Raw genomic sequence first — 22902 nt, forward strand, 5'->3', positions numbered from 1 at the left:
TTTCCTTGGTTGTCTGCCCATTGTTATGTAGAAATAATTTCTTGAATATCTCACCTGGTGTGTCCAGGGGCCTAATACCTAGGTGGTGAGTTGTAGAATTAACTGCACTTACTATCAATAACACACCCCAACAGCTTTCATTTATTGATCATTTAAGATGGGCAAAGCATTCTCCTATATTTATACAAGCTATCTCCTTTACTTCTCAAAACAACCCCCTCGGTAGATATTACTCTCATTTTTGCAGATGAGGAAACCGATGCTCCAGGAAGTTAAGTAAACGTGAGACTAAGGAAGGATTTGAATCCAAGCACTCTCCTGGCACCCTTCACCTCTGAGCTACCTTGTTTTCCTCATGCAGTTTCAAACCCGAGCATCCTCTCTTCTCCCGATCATGTGGAGCCAGAGGTGCCCAGAGAAAAAGAGTTTTAGAATTCCAGCCACAACGCAAGGGTGCCTGTATCAGAGACTGACCTTCGCTTTGTTATCATATTTGCTCTATAATGCCTGAAAAGCATGACATGATTAACTTATGTGATGCCTCCGACAAGTTTGAGAACACAAAATGGGAAATAAAATCTGGGAATATTTTCCCACTGAAGAATCTCCCCCCACCCCGCTCCCCCTAGAGAATGTAGCTAATGCCTCTGCGTTACCCTGAACAATATATTAGAACATTTAGCAATTGTAAAAATACCGACCACAAAAATGTGAGTCTGCTTAATTAACAGAACATCTTCACGGTAGAAGTTGATTTTATTTATCTGCCAGTGGAATCCCAAGAGGCAAAAAAATCACTACCAAGGTTGACCAAAGCAGATAATGAACATTATAGATTTTTAGTGAGGTTCTGAGTTCTACTGGCTTTATCTGACTGCATTAAGACACATACACATGCCAAGGTAAAGAAACAACATGTACTGAACTGATTGCACAAAGACTTCATTGTTGGAACATTAACCATGATTATAACAATGTTTTCACAGCTTTGCAATTGTGAGAATATAATGACATTATGGGAGAAGAAGGGGGAAGAAGAAGAGGAGGTGATGAAGCTTAATTAAATATTCCTTGCTACTGGTATGAACAAGGACCCAAACACGGACACTGTGTGGAACACAGATACTAATTCACGCAACAGAGTGAGCAATTCAACAATTTACTGATGCAGACTCTGTATAAAATTCCTCTGCTATGATTCAGTTCTCTTATTTTTTTCCTGTATCCATGTAATCAAAATTTCATCATGATGAATGGTGCCTCGAGTCTTTTTTGGGGGGAAATTAAAAGCAGCAGCAGCAGCAGCTCTGAATACAAGAAATTAACTTTGTGTATAATACACGTAACTTCAGTATCCATGAGGTAAACTATGCCCTAACAGCAAATATCTCTTGACACCAAGGGTTTTAACTTTTGCCAGTTCCTAATTAAAGCATTCTTTTAGAAGATTATTTTAGAAGTTTCTTAAACAACAATGCATGGTTTATGTAAAATATAAGAATCAATGTATACTCTCAAGGTCAGATTCAGGGCCAAAATGCACTACCTGAATCTAGTAACACATTTACTCCTTGCTGCATATAGGTTGCACATGAGAAACACAGGCTGCAATTTTCTGTGATCCATGCAGTAAATGTTCACAAAAACCAAGTGATCAATGAGACATCCTTCAGCTACTAAAATGAACACTTCCAGTCACAACAGACTTATCAATGAAAATAAAAGCAGTGATTGATGCATCGAAACCATGCCAGGCCGAGTTAGTGCTGGAAAGACCACAATGAAAGCATGGTAGTCATGAGTTTTCTACTTGTTTTTATAAGGGATTGAGATTATCCTCGCCTCACATGGCTTTTCTCTACACCACAGGCTTTTGCTAACGAGGCATCTCAGGCTTCAAATGAAAACAATCATCCTTTAATCAAAAAGCTGAGAAATGCTTCTCTGGAGTTTCTGATCCTGGAGACAACTTGCAATAGGTCCTTAAGGCAAATGCCATGAGTCAACGAAATTGTAGAAGTCTAGAAGTCTCAGAATGTAAACATTAAAATCGCTGGCCAAGGAGTTCTCTCTGTGGATGAAAACTCCTCACAAGAAGACGTATCTAGAGAGTACCAGCTTCTTGGCTTTTGAAGTTCATGTGACTTTTATGTCCTAGAAGCACTGTACATTTTCTCCTTTGTAGAGACTTCTCTAGTAGATAAAAGTTCATGATGTTGCTTAAAAAAACAAAAACAAAAACAAAAAAACCACACCAATTGTAGCGCAGAGAAGTTACTCAAATACAAAGCAGTTTTAAGGTTTGATTTTGTTCGTTTTACTCTCATATTTTACTTTTGTGGTTGGCATATGGAAAACCAAACTGAGAAATCATAATGTTGGAGTATTTTAAAGGCATGCTATCATAGATATCAACAAGCTTATTTATACAATAAGATCTCTGCAGGAAGTGCTCAGCTCGATGCCACATTCCAGGATAGCCCCCGTTGGTTTCTTTTTCTAGATTGCCCATGTTTACAGGTTTCACGAATACCCCTGAAGTCTTCCCAGTGTGTTTGGCAATGATAAAATTCATGGCAATATCATCACAGTTTTGGGTTTCATCTATCAAGGCATGGACAGCTGCAGGTTGCCTCTGAAAGAGGTCAAGGTATTTGCTATTGAAGAATGAGGCTCCAATCAGCACCAAAGAGTACTGGTCACCACTTCCAAACCCCGGTGTTTGCAGTTCAAAACCTCCATAACTGTAGATACCTGATGAAGTAGAGACATGCTTTCTAGGAACAAATCCTACAATTTGATCAGGAAATTGCTGAAAAGATGGAAAAAAGAACAATTAAGGGTGGCATTTCTTTAGAGCAGACACGGTAAAAAAGGCAATTATTTATTACAGAGAGAATTGAACTGATTTATCAACTTCATTTTATTCCTGGTTTCTACATCTCAATTTCATCTGACTCCAGGCAACTTGATAAATCTATGTCCTGATCAGTTGTAGGTCAAATTCCATCGCAACCCAAATACCTAACAAAATTTCTAACCTTACAAATGTTCTCTTAATTCAAATGATATCTGATATTAATAAATTCTAGTCACCAAGGAGTCTGGTTCTTTAAAGTTTGCTGCAGGAGAAGCTGACTGTATGAGTGCTATTCATTATAGCAGATAAAAAGATACAGTGTGATTATTTTGAAAAATGGTTTTAATCTCTTAGGAGTACATAAAATTATGGATCTACATGTATGATTCTACTGTTTTTCCATGTTGATTTCAATGTTTTTTAAAGTCACTGTTGATCTTAAACAATGTTATATTTTTCTCCCTTTCAGCTTGGGTGTTTCCTTTTTAAAAATATGAGAAAAAAAAATATGAGGTGTCTGGGTGGCTCAGTTGGTTAAGTGCCCGACTCCTGACTTTGGCTCAGGTCATGATCTCACAGTTAGTGAGTTCAAGCTCTGCCTTGGGCTCTGCACTGACAGTGTGGAGCCTGCTTGGGATTCTCTCTCTGTCTCTCCCCTGCTTGCTCTCTCTCTCTCAAAATGAATAAACTTTAAAAAAAAATACAAGGAAAAATATATAACGAGATGTCATCAGGATCTTTGAAGAAAAGATAGCAGTAAAACAATAATATTAAGATGAGAGTAACTAAAAATAAAACAAAAATCACCAAACCAGAGAAAACCAGTGAAGCATGGAAAAGAAGTAAGAATTTATAGAGTTAAAAGGTTTAGTTCAATCTCATAAGTAATTTGTATTTCACTCACTTACTGAACAGACATTAAACGAGGGACACACACACACACACAAATCAGGTGGGTTAATTCCCATTTCAAAAACTGCATAGTCCGGGGAGGACATGATCCAGATATGTGAACAAAGGATTCCCATACTACGAGATGCTTGTACACACAGTTGGGTAAACCTCTTGGAAGCACCGAGGACAGGGTGACAGCTGTATTGCTGGGAGGCAAAGGGGAACAGGGGGTCAATAATAAAGGACAGGAGGCTTCAGAGAGGATGTGCCATTTACCTAATCTAGGAGGATGAGTGAAGTTCCACAGATGACCAGAGGAGGAAAAGTCACAGCACTAAGCAGATAAATGCAAAGGCCTGATAGATGTCCGTCCCAGCTTTGCCTGCCTCTCTCGCTCACATCACTACACCATGCAGGGCACTGATGGGACTGACTTTGGGAGTCGGGTTACCTTGGGCAATGGATTGAAACTGTTCTTGCTTGTTCTTCTATGAAGAAAACCTAAAAATCATATTTATCCATCTTTAATTATGGTTTACTTGGATTGTTCTAAGTAACCATGGTTCTATTTACCCCGACCCCAGACATTTTAGGTAAATTGATGTTCTACCTGAAATAGAAATTTCACAGCTGGAGTGTTACATTAGAATTTTTTGCCTAAAGAGCTTTTATTTACAAGGCTGGAAAAAGTGCTGATGGGGAAAAAAAAAAAAACTTGTTGATCAGTATACTCAGCATGAATTTTGAAACAGAAGTTTTGAGAGCAGTGGTATCTACAGAGTACTGTGACCACTTACCATTAATACCTAATGTTCTTATATCCCAAGTAGCTAATTAAGGAGAGGTACTATAGTGCAAATTAGACCAGTATTGGGTAGCACAGTGTTTAATTATTTGACACAGCTCAGATTATTGGTATGCGGTTTGTTCTGGTTTCAGGTAACTGTACTGCAACTTGTTCTGTTCTGAAGTTTGTTTATTTTGAGTGAGAGAGAGATTGAGAGAGAGAGAGAGAGAGAGAGAGAGAGAGCATACACGTGTGCATGGGGAGGGGGGCAGAGAGAAAGGGAAAGTGAGAATCCCAATCAGGCTCCATGCTATCAGTGTAGAGCTCCATGAGGGCTCTCTCTTGTGAACTGTGACATCATAACCTGAGCCAAAATTAAGAGTTGGATGCTTAATCAACTGAGCCACCCAGGTGCCCCAAAGATTTTGGATACTACATGGTACTTTTATTTATTTATTTATTTTAAGTAGGCTCCATGCCCCATGTGGGGCTTGAACTCATGACCCTGAAGTCAAGAGTCGCATGCTCTACCAACTGAGGCGGCCGGGTGTCCCTGAACTGCAACTTGTAAAAGCCAACTACTATTAATTAACACATATTCACGAGCAAAGAGTTGTTTTTACAGAATGACAAGCAATTTATGCCTGTTTATTCCAGCTATGATTGAGGAAAAGACCTACATAAACAAATAAATAAAATGGCCACCACAATGATGCACTGGAATTTCTGTTATCACTAATTTCTAAAAAGGGGTTCCAGAATTAGGATTAAATTTTGTCGGTGTAAAGTGCTTTCTTTTAAAGCAAGTTATATACAATATTAATACAGAGATACACTTCTCTTTTGAGATACAGATCTGTGGCCTTGTAGAAAATGTCCCTCGATTCCAGTCTTGGCTATATCAGATAGTTTCCTCATTGTTCTCTGGAAAGTAGTTCCAGCTCTTCTCCCCAATATACCAAATATAAATCAAATACAGATAAAAGATAACTTAACTTGCAGGTTGGCTTAACTGAACACAAGAAATCTTGATTACCATGCACCAAACTTTTCTTTTAGATAAATAGTGTCTACACTGTTTGAGGTGACTCCCACATTAATCCACCCTACCCTGGGTAGACCTTCATGCTGAGGAGTTTGTAAAGGAAACAGCAACATTACCTGCCAAACCGAGAAAGCAAAGACAAGGTCTTGGGCACTAATTAGTGTGTCATCATCTACCATTAACACAGCTGAAACAAGAGAGAGACAAATTTGAATCCAACAGTTTGGAAATGAAAACAAAACTAGTATAACACAATGGTGTCTAGATAGATCATTCAAAGGAATACTTTTCTGGACAAAATAAGTAAACAAGAAATGTATTCCTGGAGACATTTGTCTTGTAGAAAAAGTGTGTGTTTGAATTGTAATTGATTTCATAATTGCCTGACCGGGAAATGATCATGCAGTTATCAACCACTATCCTAGGAACGAATGATCACGCAAATAAACAAGACTGGGGGTCTTTCAAGCAAATTGCAATGCTCAAAAAACTGCTCTGAATGGGAGGAAAAGGGAGGTGGCAAAGAAATACATTAAGCATAAGCTGAATGCCATTTTACTACTTTCTCCGATACAATATGTAATTATAGTGTATCTTCTTTCACAACATTAACCTCTTTGTCACTGTTGCAAGACGTGTGATTTCTTCCCAAGGAAACTGCTTCTTGACATCTTGAAAATTGGCCCCTTAAGTTTTTCAAAGTGTTTTCTTTTGATTAAATTTTCCTACTTTCTCAGCATAATTAGGACAGAAGGCTGGAAATACACATGCCTGCCTCCCAGCTCCGGTTAGCTGCAGCCCTCGCTGGCTAAGAACCCAGCTGCAACTCACCATTGGTTTCCAGTTCAGGAAAGACCTGGAGTCGATTTCTCATCCTGTTTGTTGTCTGTGGTTTGAAGATCACAGGGACGGGGTGAGGCCCTAGAGAATTCCATAACTCATCCGGTCCCTTCTCCCCAATGTTGTTCCACACCACGATCACTTTATGCAGGTGTGGCACTGCCTGATAATGATTTAGAAGTCTCAGTAAGAGGTCTGTTCTGTTGTATGTCTGCATTATCAGAGTAAAGGAATCCAGGGTGGACTTGCCCGGGGATTTTATTTCCCTACGCAGAGTGAGCATCTTGTCTTCTTTAATATTTGGAAGTAAAGTGGTCAGAGCCCCAGCTACCAGCAGCAGCACAAGGATGGCCACCAAAGAGAAACGAAGCACTCGAATCCCCATCACTCTTCCAGGAAGTTTGCAGATGTGGCAGCACCTGGAATAGAAATGGAAATAAAATACAGAGTGTTAGCATTCTTACTGGTTCCCAGGTTTTTGTTTTTGTTTTGTTTCTTTTTGAGAGAGAGAGAGGGCACACAAGTGAACAGGGGAGGGGAAGAGACACACAGGGAAAGAGAGACAGAGAGAACCCCCAAGCAAGCCCCATGTTCTCAGCGCAGAGCCCAATGTGGGGCTTGAACCTGAGAACAATAAGACCATGACTTGAGCCAAAATCAAGAGTCAGAGGTTTAACCGACTGAGCCACCCAGGTGCCCCTTTGTTTTTGCTTTTTTAAGGAGGACAGAAGTTAACTTTATTTTAGTTGATTAAAAATTTTTTTAATGCTTATTTATTTTTGAGCGAGAGAGACAGAGCATGAGCAAGGGAGAGGCAGAGAGACAGGGAGACACAGAATCTGAAGTAGACTCCAGGCTCTGAGCTGTCAGCACAGAGCCAGATATGGGGCTTGAACTCACAAACCACGAGATCATGACCTGAGCCAAAGTCAGATGCTTAATTGATTGAGCCACCCAAGCGCCCCTATTTTAGTTGATTTAAATTCACAGTTCTCCTGGCCTCTTAAAGGTGAAAATAAAAGGTACAGTGAACAAACCTCCTGGGCCTGTTTGCTTTGCAGTTATGGACAAAAGATCATCTACATAGAAGCCCAAAGAATTAAGCAGTGCCTTCAAAACTTTGTCTTCCTTTTAATGTGAAATATTTGGAACTGAGATTATTTTTTCAAATGGGATTACATTTCTCTTAGTAGTGTACTAATTCTTTAAACAGCTTTACTGAGATATCTTTGACATAAAAATTGTATATATTTAAAGTGTACAATGTGATGTTCTGATATGTGTATACTGCTGACCCTTGAAGAATACAGGTTTGAACCACATGGGTCCACTTAGAATGTGGAGTTTATTCAATAAATATAGTAAAGTACTTTCAATGGACTGTCTCTTCCTTATGATTTTCTTAACATTTCCTTTCTTTTGGCTTACTTTATTGTAAGAATACAATATATAATACATATACAAAATATGTGTTAATCTACTGTTTATATTATGGGTAAAGCTTCCGGTCACCAGTACGCTATTATTTGTTAAGTTTGGGGGTAGTTGAAAGTTACATGTGTATTTTCGACTGTGCAGGGTGTTGGTGCTCCTACCCTCACATTGTTTAAGGGTCAATTATACTTCAGTGCACACATTTAAACTTACTTTTGGTAGCAAGTTTTTTCGAAATGAAATCATTTGCAGAACCCTAATATAAGAAACAGATGATAATGGTAGTAGCAGCAGCAACAAACAATTATAGTGGGCTTACTACTTATCAGGTCCTGTACTAAGAGCTGCACATGTCATAATATGTACTTATTCACTCAATCAAATAAATAAACAGTTATAAGCACTTACTGTGCCAGGCACTGTTTTAGGTTCTGTGGATACAGTAATGGATAAGATGGACAAAGTCTCTGCTGTTAGAAGGAGAGGAAGCAGTAGAGAGGGGCAGACAAAAAGTAAACTCAAAGATAATTTAGAATAGTGGTAATGAAGAGAATAAATCAGAGTGGCATAAGCAAGGACCAGATTATCGGGGATCTTATCAGCTGATGAAGGAATATAGATTTGTTTTTAAACGTTTATTTATTTATTTATTTTTACATTTTTTTCAACATTTATTTTTGAGAGACAGATCATGAGCGGGAGAGGGGCAGAGAGAGAGGAAGACACAGAATCTGTAGCAGGCTCCAGGCTCCCAGCTGTCAGCATGGAGCTAGACACGGGGCTCGAATCCACGAATCATGAGATCATGAACTGAACCGAAGTCAGATGTTTAACTGACTAAACCAACCAGGAGCCCCTAAACGTTTCTTTTGAGAGAGAGAGAGAGAGAGCGAGCGCGAGCACAAGCAGGGGAGGGGCAGAGAGAGAGGGAGACACAGAATCCAAAGCAGGCTCCAGGCTGACTGCTCAGCATGGGGCTTGAACTCATGAACCATGAGATCATGCCCTGAGCTGAAGTCGGACACTTAACTGACTGAGCCACCCAGGCGGCCCTAGAGTTTATTCTAATTGAGATGGAAAGCCATTATAGGGTTCTGATCAGGAGAGTGACAGGATCTAGTTTATTTTTTACTGTAGCCTGGGTTAAATATCTTTCTCAATATTACATAGCAACTAAGAAATGGATGTGGGATCTACACCTGGGCAAATCTGCTGCCAGAGCAGGCTGTTCATCATTATGAGCTAGGAATATACTGCTGAATTTCAATTCGGGTTGAAGTCGGGGAGGGCTTTGGAGCTTCCAAATCCCCCTGTCTCACAGTACATGAGGGTCAGGAGGTACTGTAATCAGCTATGTACTCCCCTATCCCTCATGGTACCTGAAGGATGTGCTTAAGGTGGCTACAGAATAGTAGGTGAACCCCTGATTCATGTGGCCTGGACACTCATTGGCCAAACACGTCTGTCTGCTCAGACCTCTCATTCGCTTACGTCAGAAAAGGCTGAATCTCACAAGCAGTTTTACAGAGATGTGGAGCTTTGATTTCCTAGCCTCCAATACAGTTTCACTCTGACCCCTGCCGCCTCCTTTGGGAGCACTGCTGACTTTCAGTTTTTGCTGTTTCGTATTCTTCTATTTCTGCTTCTGATTCCAGACTTCCCTTACTTCTCCACAAGCCTCCATAAGCCTGTGAGGGAAGTCCTTACTGTGCATTTTGGCAGCTGAGCCTTCCTATACATCTTAGCATATATCCTAGATCCATTTGACTGCTCTGTTCAAGTACAAAAGCCAGAAAATGAGGAAAACAGATATTCCTTTAAAGGACTGAAAACAAAAATCAACCAGACATTTCTAAATACTTAAAAAATTCCTTTAAGAAAAACATAGATTTTAGAACCGCAAAGAATGAGGTATCATTATTCTTGATGACTTTAATGGATCCATAGTCTACCCTTATTATATTTTGGTACAATTTCTCTTCTTAGGCTATACAATAAATGAATACTCTCATCCATTCCACAATACAGACAAATATGATAAAGCTAGAAGAGACTTCTTACCGCTCCCTCACAGCTGTGGTATGCTAACTCTACCAAGCCACTGTCGCTGTCCTTCTCTGTGTAACACTGCCTCCGTACAGTTGGGTTTTTGTTTGTTTGTTTGTTTTTGGTTGTCTCCATTCTCCTTAGAAAAGTACAGTGTTTGTGGATACCTAAGCTCTTGACTTCACACCCTGTGGTTTAACTCAGCATGTGCAGCCACACTACCATTCCACAGGCAATCCTGACACTGTGGTGTAAATCTTCCCATCCTACAGATTAGATTCTCAACGAAATCTCACTTTAGTTTCCAAGTGATGTTCAGTCAACCTTTTGTTTTTCATTAAGATTTAGCAGCGGTGGAATTCAAAGGACAATCCCATTCTCGTGATCTTGTTTCATGCGGCAGAGTGTTTTCTAATTGTAGAAACGATTTATATATAGTTCAGCAAGGACACAGAGAGACCATATAGTCCATGCCTTTAACATGTCCCTTTGAAGTTTATGAGAATGGGGAATGGAGAATTTCAAGGGGGGTGGGGAGGGGCATACGCTCCATGATTGTACAGTGGGCGGAGGCATGTGCAAGCAAAGAAAGAGGTTATTCATAAGATCAGGGGGATGGTCATTGTCATTCAGCAGCTCTCACTTTTCAATAGTCCAGATCTGTAAAGCAATGTTACCTTGTAGTAACCTTTACAGAGATTTTTCAAAGATACTCTCTCCAGGACCTTCTCTGCAGCCTGTTCTGTTAAGAAAAGCAATTTTGTGTTTCTCCTTTTATCATGGCCTCACTCAAGAGATGAATAAAATGAATTTACTTTTGAAATAACCTTAGCTTTACTATGATTATTTCTTCAAGGACAGTAATTTAAGGCTTTAGAATACAATGTTTTCATTACATGCACCCTCTTACTAAAACACATACTATTAAAGTAGTCAACCAAAAACCATTATGAATTAATAATCTTGGTCCAAAGGCCTTGAAAATCCTTCTAATATATTGAATCAAAAGCAGGTCTCATAAAACATATTTTCAGTTCTGCATAAAAACGGCTAGCTATAAACAATGAGAGCGAAGAATCATCCAGCAACTGCATTAAAATACACCCTGATTAAAATCTTTGTGTTCATTTTCCACAGCTGACGAGGAATAGCATATTGTAAAACTTACACAGAAGTGTTTCTAGCTTCTGAAGTAGACACATAACTACCTGGTGTTTTAGTCTAGAAAAAGTAATGAAAATTAATTACTGTAGCCTACTATAAATATACATTGTCAAAGACACTCATGAGTATTTCACTTTTGTCTAGACTTTCAAGCAGGATTTATCCCCATGCCCATCATAGAAATTTCCTCAGATAACTTCTAATCCCCTATTTTACCTGTATCAAAATGTTGTGGGAGATATGAATAAATTATCTTTAGAAATACAGTGTAAACATTTCATGTGGTATTTATTAAACAATGCAACCCAATAAGCTAATGTAAGATTTTTAGTCTGTCTAGAAAAGGAAGAACTTCAGGGGTGCCTGGGTGGCTCAGTCAGTTAAGCATCCGCCTTCAACTCAGGTCAGGATCTCGCGGTCCCTGAGTTCGAGCCCTGCGTCGGGCTCTGGGCTGATGGCTGGGAGCCTGGAGCCTGCTTCCGATTCTGTGTCTCCCTCTCTCTCTGCCCCTCCCCCATTCATGCTCTGTCTCTCTCTGTCTCAAAAATAAATAAACGTTAAAAAAAATTTTTAAAAAAAGAAAAGCAAGAACTTCATAGACCGCAGTGCAAGTGGCACGTGTGTGCTTGGAGAACAGGTGGAGTCTGGAGCCCCACTGCAGGCCCACCAGAAACAGTTCCGGATCCGTTTGGAGAGGAACGAGGAATTCACTGGCTATCTGGATTCCAGTTTATGGCTTTCTTCTGTTCTTTTTCTAGAGAAATAACTTATCATCTAATTCACAGCTTTGAGCTTTGAACAGGAGATACGAGAAAGAACACATCTGGATGGTCTACATCTTCTGTGCAAAGAACCAAGAAGGTACCTCCTAGCTCTCTTGCCCTCAATTCCTACACCTTCTTCTTAGATTTTTTTCTTATTTTTTTTAATGCCTGTATAGATTTACTGACACCTTGTCTCATTCTAAAAAGGATCTGACAGCTCTTAGACTATTCCTCCTCTGCCTTTCTCCAATCCATGACTACAGATTAAATGTGACCTTAATAAACACGGTAAATGTCAGCATAACACAACAAAAAGTCCTCCTCTTCTCCTGATTATCTGAAAAATCAAAGATTCCCAAATGGTATTTTTTTGCACATATGTTGTTAGTTCTTCATAGGTAGAGAGCACATCCGTTTGGTTATTTTCTTATTGTTATTCTAGCATCTTCTACACCAGGAATTTTCAGCTGGGGATGACTTTGTTCTCCAGGAGACATGTGGCAAAGACCAGAGACATTTTTGACTGTCAGGACTGGGGAGGAGATGCTATCGAGTGGGAAGATGTCACGGTTGCCGCTAAACATCCCGCAATGGACAGGACACCCCTCCAAAGGGAAGAATTATCCAGCCTAACATGCCAATATTGCTGAGGTTGAAAAACCCTGCTCTACATATATTTTACCTAACAAGACCTACTTGAACGTGATTGGGGGAAGGAGCGCTAGCCAAGTGGCCTCTGAGAACCCCAATGCTTTGGTTATGAACCATAAGTGATAAAGCCATGGCTCCAAAGCCGCCCCAATATTTATATGCTTTACTGCACAAACACATAAACTCAGAAAGCTGAAAGAGAGCTCAGAGCTCTCCTAAGTCAACTTCCCTATTTCATTAAGAACCCAAGGTTCAGCATAAGGGACTTGCCTAGGTTCATGCAGCTGCATGCGGCACACCAGCAGCAGAACCAGGGCAAGAATCTAGATCTCCTGATGGCACAGTCCGTGGTGACCCTTTCCACTGTGTTATGGTAAATTCTGCAATCATGTATCAAAAAATCAGTATGCAAGACTGTCACTGTCTGTAAGATAATATAAAAACTCGTACTTAGTATGCTGGAGTATTTTTTTCCAACGTAAGATTTATTTCCAGGGCGCCTGGGTGGCTCAGTCAGTTAAGCATCCGACTTCACCTCAGGTCACGATCTCGTGGATTGTGGGTTTGAGCCCTGTGTCGAGCTCTGCGCTGACAGCTCCGAGCCTGAAGCCTGCTTCAGATTCTGGGTCTCCCTCTTTCTCTGCACCCTCCCCTGCTCGCACTCTGCCTCTCTCTCTCTGTCAAAAATAAATAAACTTCAAAAAAAAAAAAAACAACAAAAACAAAACAAAAAGATTTATTTCCTATACCATAAATTTCACACACTTAAAGTACAACTGACTTTCAAACAACACAGGGATTAGGAGCACCAACCACTCCACCCTGCACAAAAATCCACGTATGACTTTTAACCGCACCCCCCCCCCCCAAGACGTAACTACTAGTAGCCTACTAAGAAGCCCTAGCGATAACATGAACAGTTGATTAACACATATTTTGAATGTTATCTGTAATATAGACTGCATTCTTACCATGACGTTAGCCAGAGAGAAGGAAATGTTATTAAGAAAATCATCAGGAAGAGAAAACCCATTTATAGCACCGTACCGCATTTATTGAAAAATATCTGCGTGAAAGTGGACCCGTGCAGTTCAAACCCATGTTGTTCAAAGGGTCAACTAAAAGGTTCAGTGGCTTTCAGTATATTCACAGAATTGTGCAACCACTGCCACAATCTAACTTTAAAACATTTTCAACACCCCCAAAAGAAACTCCAGACCCCTCCATTAGCAGTCGCTCGACATTCTCCTTTTCCCCAACCTCCCCGCCAGCAGCAGGCAACCACTAATCTACTTGATCACCATAGATTTGCCTCGCCTGGACGTCGCATATAAATGGAATCGTACAGTACATCACCTTTGTGTCTGGCTTCACTCAGCATAATGTTTTCAAGGTTCACCCATGTCATAGTATACATCAGGACCTCATTCATTCATTTTTTTTATTGCCATGTAACATTCCATTCCCGTACAGATAGAACACATTTTGTTTACCTGTTTATCAGTTGCTGGACACTCGGGTTATTTCCAGTTTGCTATTATGAATAATGCTGCTCTGAACGTTCATGGACAGGTTTTTATGTGAACATGTTTCCATTTTTCTTGGGTATATACTTAGCAGTGGAGCTGTAGGGTCACTATGTCAGAATCTTAAAAAAAAATTTTTTTTTTAACATTTATTTATTTTTGAGAGAGAGAGGGAGAATGTTGGTGAGTGGGAGAGGGCTAGAAAGAGGGAAACAGAGGATCTGAAGCAGGTTCTGCACAGTGAGCACAGAGCCCAATGTGTGCCTCGAACTCATGAACTGTGAGATCATGACCTGAGCCAAAATCAAGAGTCGGGTATTTAACCGACTGAGCCACCCAGGTGCCCCAGAAATTGTTTAATATCTGAGAATTGAACAGCTTTTGGAAGAGTATTATTTGAAACGTTAAAAAAAAAAATCTCTTAAATGTAGGTAGAAGAGTAAGAAAGTAACACATAGTTTATAAAGCAACAGTTGCACATTCTCTAATGCGTGTCTCTAAATGGACCAGGAAATTTGAATTGTCAAAAACCCACTATTCAGTGCGATATTTACTTATATCATCTACCAAAATTCCTTAGAAGGAAGGCTGCTAAATGTTGAATGAATAATTCTTTTCTCAGGGCCAGTTCCTTCAGACTGAAAAGGCAACAATTATCCAGACAGAAGATGAAAACAAATATGCCAGAGCATAGTATGAACAAAGATTAGTTATGTCCTCTGACTCAGAAAGTAGAAACGCAGTGAGCAGCCTGACGTACATTGAGAAGCTGTCATTTTCATTTTGATGCCACAGATGGCAGAGGAGCAATAATTATTCTGCCATTTCACTACTAGATTTGCCTCATATTGTACAGATTGTATTCTCCTCTGGTTCATCCTCCAAAATATGTACTTGCCTAAAAACTGATGATTATAGAATATAGATGCTCAGAAAAGGGCCGGTGGCTGCCAAGAGATAAAATCATTTCCAAAGTGGAATGCAGAAGCCAATTCAGAACCTGGGCTTTCCTTCCATGAACATGTGAGAGGGGTTGGAAGAGGCGGCTATGATGCAACTGATGAGCAGCCTCTGACCAGGTTCATGGTCACATGGACACATATTGCTCAATCTGAGGCAAATTCCAAAAGGACTCTTCTCTTATGATATCCGACAGTCAGTGTGCTGGCTTTGTTGGTACATGCTATTTTCACTACCTACAAAGCCCTTCCTGGTCCCCACCTGACAAACTTCTACTCCCGTCTGTCCCCTGCCAACTATCTTTCAAAAATCCTGTCCCCTGCGAAGGTTCCTCTCAAGCCCTCCAAATCTCAGTGCTCCTGGGAACTGAGAACACACTGTCACAAGGCTTTGTTTCCAGGTATTATGACCATGGGCTATGCTCCCTCTGGAGTGTGACATTATCTAGAGGGCAGTTTCTGTTAGTCTCTGTAATCCACAACAGCGCCTGGCCCATTTCAGTAAGTGCTTCCAACTCTTTATGGTTAAATGACATGGGGGAATCTATGTTTAAATTGTCTTCAACAACACAATGGATAAGAAATGCCTGAAACTAACAGAATGAACTTAAATTAAATGTAAACAAAGGCCCCATTAAGCCTATACAGTACCCAAGAAAGCCTTCCCTATGTAAAAAACCTGGGTCATCCCCCATTTGGCGACTAGAACAGCCAGGTACGAAGTGTGGTCTCAAGCGCAAGCCACCTTTCTACCATCAGTTCTGGGACCAAGCTACCTGATAAATACAAGATGTCCCACAACTCTCATTTCTCCCCCCCCATCTTTTCAAAGATATTCTGCATTGAAATACCTTTGCACATTCTTGTTTCCACGGAAGCTCTAGGAGAAGACCCGATTTGCCTTGGGGGAGTCATCACTCGTTAGATAAGATCACCCTTGTGAATTTCCCCAAACCTTTAGGGACTAACAAAAATCAGAAGCTATATGACTCCATCTGGCAGGCACTATACATGATTAACCAACAGACAATACAATCTTACCTAGCTGAGAAATGAAAATTTAGTTTCGATTCAGAAACTGACAAAAAAAAAACCAACAAAAAAACCCTTAGACTTCAGGACAATTGGCAGAAAAAGAAAACTAAGTGAGAACACTGCCCCCAAGTGCCATTCACTATTGCCCAGAGTAAGCCTCTTGCATTACAATTTCGAGCCACGCAAACTAGAATTTACTTCATGGCAAAACATAGAATGCTAGCAATAGTACATGAAGGTCACTTTTCTTCAGAAGTCTTTTCCAGGTGCTCTACGGTATCCTGGGAAGTTTGGCTGTTAGTATTTTCCCCATATTCAAGAAACTCATTCTTTTCACTGCTATTTTTTTAAGTGCCATACCGCTTTTCTCATCCTTTTCCAACTTTTTTTAATGTTTATTCATTTTTGCAAGACAGAGAGAGACAGCACAAGCAGGGGTGGGGCGGAGGGGGGCGGGGGGACACAGAATCTGAAGCAGGCTCCAGGCTCTGAGCTGTCAGCACAGAGCCCGACATGGGGCTTGAACTCACGAACCATGAGATCATGACCTGAGCCGAAGTCAGATGCTCAACCGACGGAGCCACCCAGGTGCCCCTCCTTTACCAACTTCTATTCTCTGCTTCCTAAATGATTTTCCCTCACTTTTCCTCCTGAAGAACCCATCTGTTCTTACAAGGCTCTTCTTAATGCCCATTACTTTCTTCATAGGTCTAAATACATCAAAATAAGTTAAGTTATTTTGTGTTATTAATAAATATTCTGTATTTAGGAATAGGAAAAACTGGAGTGGGAATAGACTTATAGTCATAATAAATGATAAAAGTGTCCACAGTGTCAGATTCATCTTGTGATCATGCTGTATTTATGATCAATGGTACAGTGTTCTGAATGGACCATTCAGATGACCACAATCTAGATCACCTGTGTCATGGACTGGCTGCTAGCATGAACATGATTAGTCTTTTTTTATATTCACAGTCTAACTGCCGACATATATAAGATCCCTGACAGCCAATTTAAAGCCTGTCTTTTAGAAGGCTTAGTCCTGCAGTCACTTCATTCTGAAACTGTAGTTCTGAAACAGACGTGCTAAAGCAGATTGATAAAGAGCTACCTTTATTGCAAGACCACATTTGAATAGATAGATGCTGCAGCTACAGGTCATTTCTCACTACAAGCTGTAAGCAAAGAATTTCTGTACTGGGTACACTGAAGATCAAGTCCTCCTGTCGGCAGCCTGGCTGAGTGAGCCATTCTGAGCCATTTTATAGGTAAATCAAGGTTGAGTGAATACCAAGGGCAGCATTTAAAACAGGGACAACAGCCAATAAGTACCTGTGTTTCCATTTCCCTCTCCAATCCTACCCCATATCCATAGCAAAGGTTGCCCAAGAGTCCTGGCATTTTTTTTTTTCCTCCTAAGCCTCTACAAAAGCATCATACTCCTTTTTAATACTTCCTCAGACAGCTACTGTCAATTAACTGGATTTACTTAATCATCGCTCATTTAAGAGGACATAATATATAAATGTTATGTGTAAAGTTTTTTTTAAAAGTACTGCCTCCTTTAATCGAGCCATTTGTTAGGGAGGCAGACAGCGAGGTCCTCTCTACCCTCAAAGCGCACAGGTTATGCTAGATAAAATTATGCTAGATAAAAGTTTGTTTTAGCCTTGCAGCCTTCACCCGGAACTGCCAATTAATTGCAGCTATGATGAAGATGATGATGATGATGATGTTTGGAGATGACCAATTCCATGGACATGTATTAGGGTCAGGAGCAGGAATGGCTTTATTTCTAAGAGGAACATCCACAACTTGTAAGGATCCAAGGAGTCAATGCATCCTAAGAAGAAAGCCTAGAAATAGAAAAGCATTTTTAGCTCAGTACAGTGCCATGCAAAATTAGTTCCAGAAATGGGTCAAAAAGAAACCAAGTACATCTGCAAATGTATTACTTTTACCATTCTAGGATAAGAGAGCTTTTCATTTGAACTTCTGTTTCAGTCACAGGAAAATGGAGGGAAGGCAAGACTGTCAGGCAACAGATCTCTGGAATATTCTATGGAACCTTCTTTCTGTTACAAAATACTGGTTTTCAGCAATAAACTCACATTCCAAAATAGCTCTCTAAGAGAAACAGATTTCATATGTATGAATTATAATTCATAAGTAGTTTCAGATATCAAACCTAACATCAAAGCAATCCTAATTCATATAAACTTTCTAACATTATTAGAGGAAGTCCGAAATACCATGGTAAATATTCATCAGTCAACATTTACAGGCCCCTCCCACCTGCACCAGACCGTCAGGCCCTAGGGATGGTAGTGCCCAGACCACCCAGTCCCTGCCCTCAGGGAGCTCAGTAACAGTAATGAAAATCGGCATACCTCTGCCTTCTGTGTGCTACAGAATATCTGAAATCGGCAATGTTTCAAACTTTATAGAAGGAAATTAAAACGTATCCACCCCCATTTTGTAGATGGGATAGCTAAGACTGAGCACGTTAAATGATTTTCCCTGAGCACAGCAGGTCCCACCAAACTCCAAACCTCACACGTGAGTCACTTTGTATTTTCAGTGTCCTCTGCACAGTCTCTTATCTTCAGCTTTGTTCTAGTACCAGAGTATTTCAACTATATGGGTATTGGCTTTATTCTGTAAGCTGAACTATTTCAATGGATAAGACTAAAAAGAGGCCTTACAGTATTTTCTAGTATATGTGCTGCCGAAGCAAGCACCCTTACAGTATTTTCTAACAGACCCTGGCTCAAGTAAGAACTTTCATTTCCAAGGAAACAAGAGTATCTCTATAGGAAATCATTTTTCTCAGATAAAAATATTGGTACTACACTCATGTTCACAGCAGCATTACTCACAACAGTCAAAAGGTGGAAGCAATCCAATATCCATTAACAGAAGAATGGATAAACAAAATGTGTTATATACATACAGTGAAATATTATTTAGCCTGTAAGAGGAAGGAAATTCTAACACATGCTACACCATGGATGAATCTTGAGGATATTATGCTAAGTGAAATAAACCAGTCACAAAAAGACAAATACAACGTGATTCCACTTATATGAGGTATCTAGAGTAGTTAAATTCATACAGATAAAAAGTAGAATGGTGGTTGCCAGGGGCTGGGGGAAGGAGGAAATGGGCAGTTGGTTAATGATACAGAGTTTCAGTTCTGCAAGATGAAAAAGTTCTGGAGATTGGTTGCTCAACAATGTAAATATACTTAACACTACTAAACTATACACTTGAAAACGGATAAGATAGCAAATATTATGTGTACTCTACCACAATTAAAAAAAAAACAAAAAAAATACTGGTACTTACCTCATTATGGTAAAGTTTTAATTTTTTAAAAATTTCCTTTATGGCTTCTGTAATTGATAGGAACAGGATCTCTTGGCACTATTAGGGGAAATCAAAGAATTTTCTGTGATGTTTTTGTCAGTCATCAGGAGATTTTTAAAACTGCTTTCAATGCCATTGTCGATAGGCTTCAAATTATTTTTAGAAATTAAAATTAGGTGTTCTGTGTTTTAAAAGTTACATTTAGGGGCATTCACTTTTGAATGTACCTTCTCTGTAAAGAGAGCTTTCCTACTATTCTTACTTTCGAATCTTATATTCTAATAAACTTTTGTCTGCTGCTCAAAAAATAGATAAATAAATAAATAAATAAATAAATATTTAGGCAGTGAGATAGACAATGTCTTCCTGTGAGGTTGCAGCTAATGCTGCTATATTCTTGTCTTCATCTTTGGGACGTATGCAGAGGCAGAAAAAAAATCACATCATCCTATCTAATGGGTTTGCACAACTGAAGCCTATATGCCAAATATATGTGCCATGGAGCAAAACCATGGAATGCAATTTGCACTTATGCTCGATTTCTAGATTTTTAAGAATCTGTAGTTTTATACACCATCACAGTTTCTTTTTTCACTCGAGGTTCACAGGGCATTCAATTTGAAGCATCTAAAAAAGCATGGGGTCTAAATTGGGCTGCAGATAAATGCCAGGGTTGATCACTGAGGAATGACGGATGGCATCCTTCCTATTCCTTACTGACAACTGTCTGAAAGGAGCTGGAACCCTGACTGGAGATAAGCGTCTGCCCCTTTATTCTCTCTGCTTTCATTTCTCACAGTCCTCAATCACATGTCTGAGAAGCTGGGGGCTTTCTCTGTTGCTTAGTGCAATGCAATTAATTAGTGGAAGAAGATCTAAACAAATGTTCAAAAGTGCAGGATAGGAATCTACTTATTAGTTTTAAATGTTCATTACTATATCTATTTTATAACCTTAAAAACCCATTTAATCTTTTAAGACATGAAGGCATTAAGAATTATGGTTGGAGTCTTTCAAAATCCTGCCTCTGTAATGACCACCTGCATTGAGCTGAAGAATCATTTTTTGGTTTTCTGAAATAATGTTCCTTCATGATACAAGTTATTGAAGGGACAATAGGATGGCTGGGACAAAATGCTTGATACATACCAAAAGACTCTCTGAGTGACAGTTGTGTCCCTTTGCTACACCAAGGGCATACCTTGTACATATATTAAACATCAGACAATTCTAAAATCCTAGACTGATTTGCCTGCCACTCTCTCTCCTCACATCAGCTTCTTCTTCCCAAAAAATTCTTCTGGGGAAAGAACTTTTGACTTAATTGGCTTTTTAATTGTTTCCCTCCAACTGTCTTGTGTCCAGCACAGAGCCTAGCAGATAGCAGACAATAAATGCTGAATGAAAGAAACTAACTTTAACTTTGATAGGACAATATATATTGGTCAACATATATAGAAGAAATATTTCAAGTGACAAAAGAACGGAGACACAAACATTTCCCACTCCTAGAACTTTCCCTGATTTAACTAGTGTCCAGTTTGTATTTCCAACAAAATGACTTTAGTATTGAAGTTGGTAATGATGCCATCCAAGACTGAAAGATGTGAAGTAGGACTGTCACTTTTTGAAGGGAGAAGGCCCTCACAGGAATATCTGTATCCTTCCGGGTGGGGAGTGGGGCAATTGAGGAGTCCCAGGAAACCATTGTAACTGAAATCAAACTTCAATTTCTCCAACTTGTATTTGAAAGGGATATGCAGATTTCTCCATAAACCAGCTGAGAAATTTCTTATTTGTAGCAATATAGGATAAAATGCAGAATTTATTTTCAAAGGCAGAATACAAAAACACAGGCTCAAATTGCATCTGACCTTGATGAATTAAGAGAACACTGGAAATCAGTTACTGAAAGCTGGTTATTTGCATACATCTCCCCCTCCTCTCCCCACTTGATTATATTGAAATAAAGCCGTTTGGAGAAAAACCCAATTACCATGGAAATACTTATCTTTAGCCTAGTTTGCACCCACTTAATGTTTCCCCAGCAGTGCAGTAGAGTAAAATCCAAAGTCTATGGCTAATATAAAAGCTTCCTAAAAAATATATGTAAATTCTACTGATTAAGAATATTTCTATGTTTAAGTTAAAATAATGAAATATATGTCCAAAAAGGCAAAGAGAAAATACTCTTTCCAGAACTTAATTTCTGGAACCTAGATGTTTTACACAGCAATTTTAATTAACATGAACACCGAATAAAATTACATTTTCAAAAATAAAGCCAACGAATCCCTATCTCACTCACGCACAAAGTTCCAAGAACCAGAGCAAAACATGCATATATCCTTACTGCAAAAATTTTTTTACCACAAAAGCATTTTGCTATTTCCTTACCTCGAGTGCAGACGATTGCAGTGTGGACAGCAGATTTACTTGCTTGCAGCCTGGTTCTCATAGAACGGAAGGGGCCTCTCGCTTGCTCATTTTTTGTTTTTGGTTTTGTTTTTTTCTAAACCCAGCAGCGTGCATCCACCCAGCCTCATTCGCTGGATTGATAACCTGGAAAAAACACCGCCCGCAAAGTGAGCGCCTGAAGCAGGGGACAGTCCCCGGGTGGTCGCCCCTCCCTTTCGGTGACGCTTCACTTCCTGTTAGACTAAAAGGCAGTTCCCAAGAAGCTCGGTTTTGTAGTTTCTAGCCCACTTCCAAAAGCCAGCCCTCCTTTCTCGCATTTCTTCCCCAAGGTAACAACTTTTAATCATTCACGTGATGGACCACCTGACCTCACCCAACCAATTTTCCGGAAAGGCGCCCGCAGGAAGGTTCCAACCACTGTGGGTGACTGGGGCAGGCCCGAGGGCTCGTCTCCTTGCGCCCCGCGAGCCCTCGCATCCCACCGACCGGCCAGCTCCTCCAGCATTTCCCTCAAATGCGCAGGGCGGCTCTGACAAGAATTACAGCCGCGGCTGCGGCCCTCAGGATGACCTGGAAGTGAAGAGGGACCTGCACGAACTCGAATTTCGGGTGGTTCGCGGGCTGAGATTGTCCGGGAAGCAATGCCTTACCCAAACCTCAATTCCAACACGGTCTCCTAGGAGTTTCCTTTAAAGGGCGTCTTCTGATAACATTTAACATTCTTTAGAAAGACACTTATTGATTGCTTCCTACTTGGCAGTATGGAAGGTCAGGCGCTGTTTGGGGGGACCGGATTACTAGGATTTGGGTGCCCCAGAGTTCACCCAGCAAAACTATCACGCTTCCTGCGGGCTGGCAGCAACGCGTTCTGGGTTTTAAAGCCCTGCTACCTAAAGCACCGGGACTTAGTTAAGAGGGGGCAATGGCGAAAGGGCAGGCGCTGGACACCAGCGCATCCGGGAACATCAGTAGGCGGTCGGGGTGGGCGAGAGCAGGCTCTCAACCAACCAGCCATCCCAGTCTGCGGGTCGCCACCTCAGGATTTTTTCGTTCCATCCCAGGCCAGCGCCTTAACTACCTACTAGTTGCCACCTTTTTCCGCCCCTA

The 22902-nt window shown here is 40.3% G+C and overlaps 1 protein-coding gene across 3 annotated transcripts; it reads right to left on the reverse strand.

Moving 5' to 3' along the window:
• Positions 1 to 734: 734 nt before the first annotated feature.
• On the reverse strand, positions 735 to 22694 carry EXTL2 (exostosin like glycosyltransferase 2). Of its 3 annotated transcripts, none has more exons than XM_042953073.1 (6): positions 22446 to 22694; positions 21775 to 21939; positions 19357 to 19434; positions 6418 to 6845; positions 5703 to 5773; positions 735 to 2812 (listed from the first exon to the last, which is right to left on the reverse strand). In XM_042953073.1, exons 3-6 carry the CDS (start codon positions 19359 to 19361, stop codon positions 2324 to 2326), a joined length of 993 nt encoding a protein of 330 aa, XP_042809007.1. In that variant the 5' UTR covers positions 19362 to 19434; positions 21775 to 21939; positions 22446 to 22694; the 3' UTR covers positions 735 to 2323. The 3 variants fall into 3 exon arrangements, with proteins under 3 accessions (XP_042809007.1, XP_042809008.1, XP_042809006.1); XM_042953074.1 differs by lacking the exon at positions 22446 to 22694 and adding an exon at positions 22164 to 22439; XM_042953072.1 differs by lacking the exon at positions 22446 to 22694 and having other exon boundaries at positions 21775 to 22130.
• Between the last annotated feature and the right edge of the window lie 208 nt (positions 22695 to 22902).

This window comes from Panthera leo, chromosome C1 (assembly GCF_018350215.1).
Source record: "Panthera leo isolate Ple1 chromosome C1, P.leo_Ple1_pat1.1, whole genome shotgun sequence".
NCBI lineage: Eukaryota > Metazoa > Chordata > Mammalia > Carnivora > Felidae > Panthera > Panthera leo.